The sequence below is a fragment of the Octopus bimaculoides genome, chromosome 8 (genome assembly GCF_001194135.2).
Source record: "Octopus bimaculoides isolate UCB-OBI-ISO-001 chromosome 8, ASM119413v2, whole genome shotgun sequence".
NCBI lineage: Eukaryota > Metazoa > Mollusca > Cephalopoda > Octopoda > Octopodidae > Octopus > Octopus bimaculoides.
This window is the reverse complement of record NC_068988.1, coordinates 96,228,365-96,241,286: the sequence shown is the minus strand read 5'-3', so window position 1 is coordinate 96,241,286 and position 12,922 is coordinate 96,228,365. Positions and strand designations below refer to the sequence as shown.

At 36.9% G+C, this 12,922-nt stretch overlaps 2 protein-coding genes across 3 annotated transcripts in view; both read left to right on the top strand.

Moving 5' to 3' along the window:
• Nucleotides 1–165, top strand: part of LOC106868311 (40S ribosomal protein S20) — a 4,023-nt gene extending 3,858 nt beyond the window's left edge. The window contains exon 4 of the mRNA XM_014913505.2: nt 75–165. Coding sequence (XP_014768991.1) covers nt 75–131 — 57 coding nt within the window. The 3' untranslated portion in view covers nt 132–165. The remainder of the gene's footprint in view (nt 1–74) is intronic.
• A 4,335-nt stretch (nt 166–4,500) lies between these two features.
• Nucleotides 4,501–12,922, top strand: part of LOC106868169 (uncharacterized) — a 57,134-nt gene continuing 48,712 nt past the window's right edge. Inside the window, exons 1-8 of one of the 2 annotated variants that reach the window (XM_052970292.1) lie at nt 4,501–4,607; nt 6,030–6,174; nt 7,087–7,222; nt 8,289–8,408; nt 9,219–9,436; nt 9,959–10,068; nt 11,589–11,831; nt 12,398–12,580. In XM_052970292.1, the coding sequence (XP_052826252.1) occupies nt 6,082–6,174; nt 7,087–7,222; nt 8,289–8,408; nt 9,219–9,436; nt 9,959–10,068; nt 11,589–11,831; nt 12,398–12,580 (1,103 nt within the window). In that variant the 5' untranslated portion in view covers nt 4,501–4,607; nt 6,030–6,081. The remainder of the gene's footprint in view (nt 4,608–6,029; nt 6,175–7,086; nt 7,223–8,288; nt 8,409–9,218; nt 9,437–9,958; nt 10,069–11,588; nt 11,832–12,397; nt 12,581–12,922) is intronic. The other variant, XM_052970294.1, reaches the window with a different exon arrangement.

Below are 12,922 nucleotides of genomic sequence, written 5' to 3'. Positions count from 1 at the left end.
AGGTTTACTGTCATCAGAAGAGTTTTGGCTGTTATTTTCTGCATGTAATGGTTTTCCTTAACAAGATCTTTCAGACATCTATCAGCATTGAACCTGGTGTTGAAGTTGAAGTTACAATTGCAGATGCATAAATCATGGACATTTTGCAATAAAGGGTGAATTTTATTCTTGTTGTGTTGTTTGTTATTTGCTTAACCCATGAATGCATTAATTTGCCGAAAAGTGCATTGGATTTTTAGAGTTATTGACTCTTTTTGAGAGTTACTGGGTCATGGGTCACATTTTGCCTGTCTTACCTGTTAATACTTTTGTTGTCAAGGTGTACTTGGTGCAAGGGATCTGGCAGCAACTCTCTCTCTCTCTCTGCTCAAACTGGTACCAGAGATAGTGACTCTTCTCTTCCCCTCCCCCTTTTCTTTGCATTGTTTACATTTACTTTCATTCTTTCTCGCTGCTGAGTGAGAAGAATAAGGATGAAGGCAATAAAGCAAAAACATCTCTCTATACAAAACAAGTGTTATGGCTCCTCATCCCCTGGTGAAGAGGATTGGTCTTCAAGAGCCTGGTGCCAGTACAACATAAAAAGCATCCAGCTCCCACCAGAACCTGGTTTTACAGAAGTTTGTGTTTTTCGCCACCTCATCCCATGTCTACCTCTTCCACGGGTTCTCTCCACTGTTAGGGTGTGACACTTGACAGCTGTCCTCATCCATATGCAGTTGTCTCCCTTGCACACCACATCCGAGGCTTCTTATGTCCAACTTTTCTCTCAGGGCGCTTACACTCTGTCATGTATGCACACTGACATTACACATCCAGCAAATTATACTACCTTCATTTCTTTCAAGCCTACGCATATCATCAGCAGTCATGGCCCATGTTTCACTGCTGTGTAGCATAGTTGTTCACCCACAAGCGTCATACAGTCTACCTTTCACTCTGAATGAGTATCTTCTCAGAATAAAATCAAACAATTGCCTTCTTGGTAGCTGTGAAGGCAACCCCAAGAAAAACAAATGACGAAAACTGATCACAAGGCTTTGCTAACTCATGAAAAATTATTGGATCTTGGTTGGGAGGTGATTCCACGTCCACCATAAAGGCTTTGCACCATCAGATTACCATTTATTTGAAAGTTTGCAAAATTCTTTGAATAGTAAAACGTTCAATAATGATGACATGAAACCGGAAGTTCTATGATGAGTGTGGGATCATGAAGTTGGTAGGTCATCGGACAAAATGGAAAATATATAATTGATTAAAGTTCATTCTTTGTAGGAAAAGAAATGATTTATTTCACTAAAAAACAAAATTTACTTGTCAACCCAATATATATACACACAGCTAAGAGAAATAATTCAGAATGGCTAGGTGGAGTAGCTTGTAACTTTGGAATTCTAGGACTTACCTCTCTGTCTTTCTCACTGCGGCTGACAGGAGCAAGACATGACTGCCTCAGCTCTTAATCTCACTTTGGAGAGAGATGCACAACCATGAGACAAGCAACAGCAAGTAGACATTCAGCCACTATGTCTTGGATTCCACAAAAGATGAATATGGTCTTCACTTGTAAATGTTTTGTATAACTTATTCTACTTGTACATATCTGAGACCTTGAGTAAAAGGTGTAAAAAAAAAGAAATACAACTTGGTTCTCAGATGTTCAATACACGGTGTTCTTTCTTCACAAAGCAATATCTTCTCTTTCAACCTTCTGAGTGGAGCTGTTATTTAGATGGTTCTGCTGCAGCACATCTAAACAACCATCACATGATGCCAAGACAAGGAGACTAACACACACACACAATGGTTTCCTTATTTTCTTGTTTCGTACAAGATGATGACCCTTCTTTCTCTCCTGCTTATTAAATTATAGGATGTCACTTAATCGGCATCACAATAGAATACACTTCATAATCAGCTAATCATCATGGGATGGACAGTTTGATAAGTCAGGAGGCTGCACCAGGCTCCAATCTGATCTGGCAATGTTTCTGCAGCTAATGCCAACCACCCTAAGAGTGTAGTGAGTGCTTTTTATGGGACCAGTCTGAGGGCACTGGCATTAACCATGCTCAAATGCTGCTTTTTACGTGCCAGTCGGGAGGCATTGGCATGGACCACACTTGTATGGTGCTTTTTACATGCCATTGGCACAGGAGCCAGTCAAGAGGCACTGGCATCGGCCACATTCAGATGCATGTTGAATAGTCAGCAGTATATAGTGTGGACACAGTACTAAGAGAGCAGTAAGTTCTATCATGAGTCCAAGACTGACTGGGCCAGTTGCCATGGCATAGAAGTGACATTTACCCTTCTGAATGGGTCACAGTCGAGTGAACTGGAACAATGTTTAAATGATGGGTTTTGTTCAACAACACAATGCTCCACTCAGTCTGGGAATCAAAACCATTTTGTGATGATGAACGCAACATCTTAACCATTAAGTAGAGAGAATTAATATTTTCAACTCGGCAAATTTGGTCACGTTCATTGTAGGAGTAGTGTTCTAGTGAAACCTGTCCCTGACATAACCACTACCACTAGTGTACATCAATACTACTACTACAACCCCTGCATTGACACAAATGTCTCAACTTTGCTGAATAAAAGGTGTTTCATCGACAAGTGAAATGAATTCGGTCTTTTGTTACTCAAACAGGTTCAGTTATTTCATTATAAAATCACATTTATATTGCTAAAATTTCTTTGTTGTGAGGACAATAATAATTGTATGTCATGTGAGTACTGACTGTGTCTTGGCCTTCATTTTTTTTGTTTCAGTTGTAAATTATATAAGCTTTGTATGGTTGAAGCCATCACAGTTTGTAGTAGGACACACAAATAATTTCTGTTATCTAGGTGACCTAATTTGCAGTGGAGGGGGATATACTGAAAGTATAGTTGCTAGAATAAGAATATGATGGAGAAAGTTTGGAGGACTATTACCTCTTGGCAACAAAAGGTCTCTCTTAGAGTGAAAAGCAGATTGTATGATGCTTGAGTACAAACAGCAATGCTACATGGCTGTGAGATATGGGCCATGAATGCAGAGGACCAATGAAGTTAGTTTACTCCATTGGATGTGCAATGTTAGAGTAGAACAAATAAAGTACAAATGTGTTGAAAGAAAATTATGCGTAAGAGGAATCAGATGTAATGTGATAAGGACAGTTGTATAAAGAAGTACCAATCACTAGAAGTGGATGAAACTTATGAAAGAGGGAAACCCAGGAAGACAATAGGACAAGGTAGTAAAGGCTGATCTAAAAATGCTGTGCCTCACAGAGGAGATGATAAAGGGCAAAGATGATTGCCAATTCACTGTGCTCAGGAAAAATCCATCTGTCACGAAAATGAAGTCCAAAGAATATTTTGTTTATGCCTATACGTGCTAGGCCCTGCCCCTATACCCATCACATCTCATCCCTTCTCAGCTATTGTTATCATCAGTGAGCAAAATTAGCACATACTTCATCCCTCCCTACCTCCGTTGGAATGCAAGAGCAAAAATGGGTTCCCTGGGAAAATAATGTTACAACCTATTCTTTTCTACTCTAGGCACAAAGCCCGAAGTTTTGGTGGGTGTAGTCAATTCGATTGACCCCAGTACGCAACTGGTACTTAATTTCTCAACACTTGCATTACACATCACATTCACACACACACAAAATGAAGAAATTTTGAAAAAATTGTGTCAGTATGTATGTGTGCAAGGTCACTATCGTAATCTTCACCATTTAAAAAGTATTTGTAGAAAAGAGCATTAAAAAGCACAAATTTTCGTGAAGATTAATTCCAGACGCAAGTGTGGCTCAGTGGTAAGAAGTCTGCTCCCCAACCACATGGTTCCGCGTTCAATCCCCCGTGAGTGGATTTCGTAGGCGTGTGTTTACGTGTCCGTGACGTAGTGGTTCGTTAAAACAGACCGATAGACTAAGTTCGCCAAAAATTCTTCAAGTTGATGCTGAAGTATTGCTGCGGTCTAATGATTGAAAACAAAGACGCTATAGGGATGTAGACATTTTCCCCTTAGTTTTTTTTTTTTTTTTTCAGTTTTATTGTCTGATAATAACATGTTTACGAAGATCGCCGGGCAACCGTTGTTGGCACTCCGTCGCTTACGACGTCAAGGGTTCCAGTTGATCCGATCAACGGAACAGCCTGCTCGTGAAATTAACGTGCAAGTGGCTGAGCACTCCACAGACACGTGTACCCTTAACGTAGTTCTCGGGGATATTCAGTGTGACAAGGCTGACCCTTTGAAAATACAGGTACAACAGAAACAGGAAGAAAGTTGTGGTGGAAGAGTACAGCAGGGTTCGCCTGCTGGAGCCTCGTGGAGCTTTAGGTGTTTTCGCTCAATAAACACTCACAACGCCCGGTCTGGGAATCGAAACCGCGATCCTGTGACCGCTGCCATTGCGCCTCTACCGGGCAACCGTAACACAAAGGAAACAGTCAAAGAACGGAAAGAATTTCAAAGTCGGTCGCGCACTTTAACCAAGAGACCGAAAGGGGAAATAACTCTTATTTCGGATGCATGACGGGAGAACCTGTAGAGTTTTAAATATGGAGACCAGACATTGTTTACTTTCGGTTGGCAAGTAACTACACACTTTTTATCACATCCACTATATTTTGTTTCTTTTGTTTGAAACGACCGTAGATATTATTGATTCAATAGTATTAACTTGTTAGGCTTACTTTTGTAACTTTCTCTTTATTCTTATAGTATATAGGTTCTTTGAACGCCTCGTAAATCATTAAGTCCACATTTTTCTACATTGTATTACAGTTTTGTATTTCTGTTGCTAAGAACCATCACTCCAAGTCTCAATGTGTGTATATATGAATACATATATATATATATATATATATATATGTATATGTATATATATGCTATGGCTTAAATATACACTTTGTTTATTTTATTTAATAGATTTTAAAGGAAAATTATAATTTATTGAAACAAAATTAGAAGTTCTCTTTTCGGTTGCTACACTTCAATCTCTGAAATTATTTCATACTTAAAAAGCTATAAATTTGTTTTTACCCAGAAAACTTTCGAAGTGCTGACACGCACGCCCAACATACATACGCCCACACACACATATACATATATACACACACACAAACGCTCACATATTTTGGGAGAAGCCCCTTAGGTTTTTGTGCTGTGTAACTACCGCAAGTTAACTTGTTGGCGTCCATTGTTCAGTTCCATGTTCAGACTCGAAGAAGGTTTGTAACTTAATGAAACACTTTTTTCGTACAACATTCCCAAACTTTACAGTGCTGAGATGTACCAAATTCCAGTGCCTGTTTAACAATTGTTAGAGTTGTTTAGTACCGGTTTCAGCCCTGAGCGAACAGACCTACGATCCAAGTTTGTGCAACCGTGACCGTCCCCTCTCATTTTCCGAAATAGCTCTTCTAGAACTACATTTGCCAATATATTCTCTCTTTAAAATAACCAGCTGTTATTCCATAGCAATTTAGCTAGTGTGTCAAACCACTAAGCAGAAGCTACTTCGTCCAGCTCACTTTACAATTATTTGGTGTGGTGAGGTCACTCATGTTACAATAGCAATTTCATATAACACACAGCAAGCAAAGTCTTACGTAAAATATCTTTTGAAAACCACCTTCTTATAAATGTTTCTACAGATGAGTGAAATGGAGCAACGTGAAATAAAATGTCTTGCTCAAGAACACAACATGCAGCCTGGTCCAGGAATCGAACTCCCAACCTCACGGTCGTAAGCTCGGCGCTCCAACCACAGAGCCATGCACCTTCACAGACATTCAAAAGAACTGTATTTATTCAAAACACTAAACATGTACAGACCCACACATCATCATCATCATTAATTTTGCATCCCTAATAAAACATGTAATGAGTTATGCACTGGGGTTTCATTCATTTGAAACTTCCCTTTTCTTACACATTTATGCTCAGGAAACCTTGTATGAAATTATATATATATATATATGATATGACAATTATATTTTCTTTATTTTAACAGGTAGGAAGCCAGTAGTAAAATGTGAAATATCTATTTAAAAGCCAAAGTCAATATGGTAGAAGACCTAACTCTTCATTTGAATGTTATTGCTTCTACAAACATTAAAAGAAAGAAACCATGGTCACAGATTCTTTGGATTGGAAAGGTAAAGCATTAGATTTACTTTACTGCCAGTTTGTATTTAGGAGGAGAGACAACAGTACTGGGGGGGGGGGGGAGATGCCATGTTCTGATAGTGAATAGTTCCTTTGGCAGAAGAGAAGTTCTGTTCTGTTGAGATTGAATGAAAGAGATTATCCAAGATGGAGAGGAATGAGGAAATGCTGTAATGGGCACCGGTTCCAATAAGAAAATCAGACCTTAAAATAATAATGATTCTAGCCTACAATCAGGTCAAGTTTTAGTCATTAGGAAAGGTACTTATGTGTATATTTCTGGTAGAATTTCATGGAAATGTGTAGAATCTAATATCTGTATGCTGAAATTGACATTAAATCTTTAATTTTAAAAAATTGCATTGTAATTTTTATAATTTGAACTGTCATCTTATTCTGCACAAATTCTCATAAATGGAAAACAAATTTTTTTTTTTTTTTTTTTTTTACCTGTTAAAAAAGGTTAATTTTTTTTACAAAATCAGTCTAAATCATCATTTGATGTCTCTTTACGCATGCTAACATGGGTCTGGATGGTTTGACATGAACGGAGGAGCCAGATGGCTGCACCAAGTTTCAATGTCTGCCTTGGCGTGGTTATTACCACTTTCCTCCTAACGCCAACTATTTCCCAGAGTGTACTGAGTGCTCTTTTTTTTTCTTTTTTTTTTTTGTCTGTGTGTGTGTGTGTGTAGTACCAGAACTGGTGAAGTGACCAAATTCCTACAAGACAAAACCCCTCAACAGAATGAAGCATAATATTAAGGGATATGAGAGTTTGACAGAGACAGAAGCAGGTGTTGTGTTGAAGAGCTGGATACATGGCTTCCTCAAAGATATGATTATTTTAGAATTTAGAAATAATTAATGGGTTTTTTTTTCCTTTTATTCTCCTGCTTCAGGAAGAAGAAAGCCTCATTCTTTTGGATCCAAAACGAATAAGTCTGCTGTACCTTCCAGATGGGAAGACAAAGAAAACTATTCCTAAAGTATCACCCCTTGTGGCTGACAGCATTTCTGTAAATTGCTCAAACAATGGTAAAAGTTCACTTGATATATTTATCATTTAAAGAAATTTCTTTTGTTTTGTTGAAATAATCTCCAAGAAAAGATAGCTTGATCATATTTTGAAATGTCCATTGGGAAGACATTTGACAAAAGAAGTTTATTTCATTGGTTTGGATTAATATAGTCCTGGTTGGATCTTCACTGCTTTGAATTCAAAGCTTGACATTCACACAGCATTAAAGCTGATGTCATGGTGTGAAGGAGATGAGAAATAAGTCTCTCACTCTGGGTAAGACACTGGACTGTTGCTGATAAAATCCCCAGATGATCTGAGACTGATCCAGACACACTGAAACAATATTGGATATCATGGGTTCAAATCTTTTGCAAATATTTCAGTCCATGATATCTTTGTGACTGAGTGTTGTCTGTGAAGTACTGTTCATGCAGTCTTTTCATTTCCATGTCATTCAGAATTGGCAGAAAATATTCCTTACATATTGGTAAAATAATGAACAAAATTCTTTTGTTTTCCTGGTTTCTAAGGGCCAGATTCCTTTGAAATTTTTAAATGTTCAAGAACTTATGTCAAAAACTTGAAGTATTTTACCATAAAATTACATAATTTGCTCTAAAAAAACAAGGAAAATACATATAACCAGAATTCAAGTTATAGTCTTTTTTATATAATATACATAAAACATATGAAATAGAAAATTGGATTCAGAGTATCAAACAGAATTCACAGTAAGCATTCCAGCAAGAGACTGGTTGTCAGCTCATAGAGTAATTGAATTATAATGTAGTATTACTTGTTCATGCAACCTAAAATCTAGGCTTTCCAAGTAGTAAATGTTTCCACAAGGAGTAAAGAATAAGTATAGAATGCTAAATATACAGATTAATGTAAAATGTATATAATTTTGAATGTTAAAATATATAGTATGGAGAAGGTTCTGAAACAGCTGTAATCACATGGAGATAATAAATCTGTATTAACTTCTCATACCTCCTGATTCTATTCTTATATATATATATATATATATATATATATATATAATGTGTGTGTGTGTAAAATTCTTTTTTTACTCTTCAGGATTGTACTTAGCTGGTTTGCTCCAGAATGGGTCAGTATTTCTTTGGAAAAAAGATGGCAACAAAGTGTGGATGATTGAAGGGCTTCCTCAGTATATTTCAAATTGGGGAACAAACCAAGGTATGGAAGCAAAATGGACATTTTTACCTTTCATGTAATCTTTCTAACTTAATTGTAAATGTGTAGCAAATTGTTTATTAGAACAATCACACATACACACAATATATCTGTCTAATCTGGTCTGATCTATCTATTCATCCATCCAGTAATACAGAACTTGGGACCAGATAATAACAAAGTGAACTCACTATCCATACAGCCATGCTTATATATATATGTGTGTGTGTGTATCATCATTTAACATCCATTGTCCATACTGGCATGTTATATATCATTCAACTACAGTAGTAGTTGAATAATATTCTTAAGGCCACAATTTACTAACACTGAGCGTCTTTGGGAGTTTGTTGCTAATTCAGTTCTTAACCATTAACATTTTTGAAGAGGACTGGTCCCTAGCTACATTTTGGCATTAAAAAATTGAGATTTGGTCCAGTAGAAAAAGGTTTACATCAAAATTTGTAGCAACGTTATGGGAGAGTAAGTAACAAACACCAATCAAGTTTAGATTTAAATAACTTTTTTATTTTAAAAGCGAAATATATATTTATCTTGGCTTAAATGATAGAAGAAAGCATGAATTTCATAGTTTTTGTCCCATGCAGCAAAAATTTGCATCAAAAAAGTTGTGAGGTGAAATATCATTAAAAAATATGAGGCAAAATTTGGATTTAAGCATAATTAACTTTCTTATTTTAAAAACAAACTATATTTTAATTAAGCTTAAATGATAGAGTTCAATTAGAAAATCTAATTGTTGTTATTTCTTTTCTTTTTGTTGTGCCATGCCTAATTTTGTTTCCTCTTTAGATTCTTACAGCATTTACCTATCTGATGATGCCACGAAGATATTGGTTGCTGCCAGTGATGGCAGTGTCTATATTTGGCTTTGGTCATCAGTCTCTTCAGTTTCAATCAAGGAACAAAATGCTGGTTGCTGGTATCCAGTTGATATTTCTGAAAACGTTCAAGATATTTTTAGAATGGCTAATCAATCTGTAATAACAGCCATCTTTTATAGCAATGTGGTAAGTATCTCTGTCTCCATTTTGCATGAGGGTTATTTGTAGTTTGACTTTGGGTTTGAAGAAATGCAGTTTCATCATTGGCAATGCATTCTTGCCAATCATAGAACTACTACAATTGAAAGTGCAAGCCTTCTTTATATTTTAGGAATCTTAATTTAAATTCTGTGGTTTTCTTGTTTTTTTTTTTTTTGACCAAAAATAGTCACACAGATAATTATTTTTCCTTTTCTTCGTTACTAAATGCGTAATTTTAATTATTGGCAAGTTACTCAGCAACATCACTTGCACAAAAAGGAAAAAGAAGCAAAACACTTGCTATACACTGTGAAATGGTTGGCATTAAGAATGGCATCCAACCATGGAAATCATGTCAAAGCTGAGCTCAACCATAGCTCTGTGGCTCACTGGACCCTGTCAAACCATCCAATCCATGCCAACATGGAAAACAGACATCAAATAATGATGATGGCTTACCACATGAAACGTATTAGCCCTCACTTTCCTATAAATTATATGTTGCAGGTTGTTGGCTGCTGTTGCAATTGTTCCTTCTTGTTGTCTGACAAACAAGCTTTCACCATCATTACACTCTACCTGAACTTCTTATCTGCTGCTTTACCTCCGACATCAAGGTAAGACACAGTTTTTAAATAATCTTTGGGGTTTTTTTTTTTTTTTTCAATTTAATTTTTAATGTATTTAGATTCACAAATAATATCAACCAGTCTTTAACTCATCTTGCTTTTCTCCTTCTAACTTGACATTTTTTTTTCTTAATGTAGGCAACAAGACTCTTGCATAACAGCTCAAGATTGTTATGCTGGAGTTTTGTCATCTACATCGGTGGGCGACCCCAGGCAGCTCTAGTGTTAAGTACATCAGTAGGTGACTCCAAGCAGTTCTGGTATTGCTTATATTGGTGGGTGTCCTGGGGCAACTCTTGTATCACAGTGGAAGGGGCTAAAGCCTCTTCAGAGCTGCTTCACCACCTGATGAGACATCAATTTGTGCATTCGAAGACAGAATACAACCAGCATTGTTAGGGTGCAAGTGTTTATCCCAAATGAATTTTAAGGCCTCCATTAGTTGGGTCAACAAGGTTGATCTGGATAGCAATTTTCCAAGTCGACCACCTTGAAAGTTCCTCTTCAAGGTGGTTGACTTGGACTAAACATTTTTTTTTTTTAATGGAAACTGATAGTTGTCCATGCAGCAAGTCTTCCCTCTCCACCCCTCACTAGTATTGCTCAAGGGAAAGGCGAGAGCTGATACAGCCCAATACCAATGTTGTCTCGGACAAACCCAGAATGCAATGAACCAGAACAAAAGTCCCGAGACATTTTGTCTGACAATTCTGTCAGTCCACTGCTCTTGATTTGTATTTTTTTTTTATCAATTCTGGAAGGATGAAAAGTAGAGCTGACCTCAATGTGATTTGAACCCAGATCACAGGTTGTATGAACAGATACTGCCGGTCCAAACTGAGTTTGAAACTGGGTCTGAAATATTCCATTTTTATGTTCCATCATGGTTTTAATCATGCTCCCCTCTTATCTTCTGTTGTTGATTTTTCTGTTTGGCCTCTGCTTCAAAGCCTTGTACCATAAGGGGTTTCTCTTGGAACCCTGTCCCATCTGTCAAGAAGCTGAGTTGATTTGTCAGAAACAGCCTATGAAGAATGTTTTCTAAAAATGGTCAACACATGGATAAGTGTCAGAGTTCACAAAGCCTGTTTGCAAACCATTTTTAAAAAATCCAATTTGATTAATATTTCAAGCAGGTCAAGCAATTCTGTGAAACAATGTTTCCTAAAATGAATTCCAAAGAAAATTCTGGAGCTCCAGGAGAAAAAGAATTTCAAAAAGAATTTTTTTCCAAATTAGATTTCATACTAATTGTCATGCTGATTACTTGTTTCTTTTCCGTAAATAAATTCTCTCTTTAAAACAATTGTTATTTCATTTAATGTTTTGTTAAATTAAGCAGGTAGGATTAGGGGCTTCCACTAATTTTTGGAAATCCTATAAAAGGTTCCATGAGGAAATAAGTTTTAAAATCACTGATGGTTTGTGGTGGTGGTAGTGGTGGCGGCAGCGGCATTGTTGTTGTTGTTGTTGTTGTAATCTAAATTCATGTCTGGTCTTGCTTTCAGCTTCTATCCATTTAACTTTGATTGGATGTCTGTTAGCTACAACCAAACTGACATTGCACTGAACAAGATGAATGACAAACCAGTGGCTGCCTACTCCAGGGATGGCCAAATACTTGCCGTTGCCATCAACAAGACTGTTGCCAACCAAAACAAAATAATGTTTTTGTCTCCTTTTACAAATACAACTGTTGTGACAGACATGAAAGGAAATGGTACGAATGAATCTTCATCAACTCATTTCAGGTAACTAAACAACATTATTAGCAGAACTGTTTAAGGATTTAGTGAGAGAAGGAAGGGCAGTGCTTATGACCTTTGTTTTGTAGGGTCTCTAAGCCTAGTGAGGGGTAAGTAAGGAAAACCCTTCAGACCAGAAGCTTGCTTTGAACGCATGCAATGGAACTGGTAAGACACTCTGTTTTTAAACTTAACTAAAGGCAACCAAAAGGAATAATTAAAAAAAGAAAAAGAAAAAAATTGAAAATAATTGCACAAAAAAGGCTGAAGTCCCTCCTTGAAGAGATGCCCCACATTGAGGTCCTCATCTTTATCTACTTGCTTGATTTGGTATTGAACTTAAAAGAGGACAAAACAAATATTGAGCTGACTGAGGACAAGATAAGTGATAAATACCAGTTGCCCCCACAGGGTAAAAGGTGGTTGTCAGTAAACAATCAGGGGTCTATTGATACATAAGGGATCACTGCTCAGTAACTTCTCCCTTCCCCCAAAATTGCTGCCCTTGTGGCAAAATTTGAAACCATTATTGTTATTGTTGTTGTTATTTTTATCTTTTTTTGTTTTGACAGTTATTACTGGATCGCTTCTATGAAATGGACGTACAATAACTTGTTTGTCGTCTGTATACTCAACTCTGGCTCTGTTTGTATTCTTCCTCGTCTTGGTGAACCTGTACTTTTGAAGACCAATGGATTGTCCCAAGAAATGGGACCAGCCTTCTTCCTACCAATTCATCCGGTTATTATTGTAAGGTAATTAATGCAATCTTTTTTTTTTTTTTGTTCAGATTACCACAAGAATCCTTACAAACCTCTTCCTGTCAACTGAATAAAACTAGCAGAGCTTGGCAAATGAAATAAAATTTTAAAAAATACAGCCCCGTCTTTCCAATCCATCATCATCCTAGCCATCATTGGGGGGTGAGGTTGGGGAGAGCATGATGATGATGATGGTGATCACATTAATAATTTTCATCTTCTTCAAATCTGTTTGTCCATTTGTTACTTAGGACTATTCAACATCTATCATCATGGAACCATTCTCACGTCTGACTTTGTCATCTCCAAATATTTTTTTGTTTGTTTTGCTTCTAT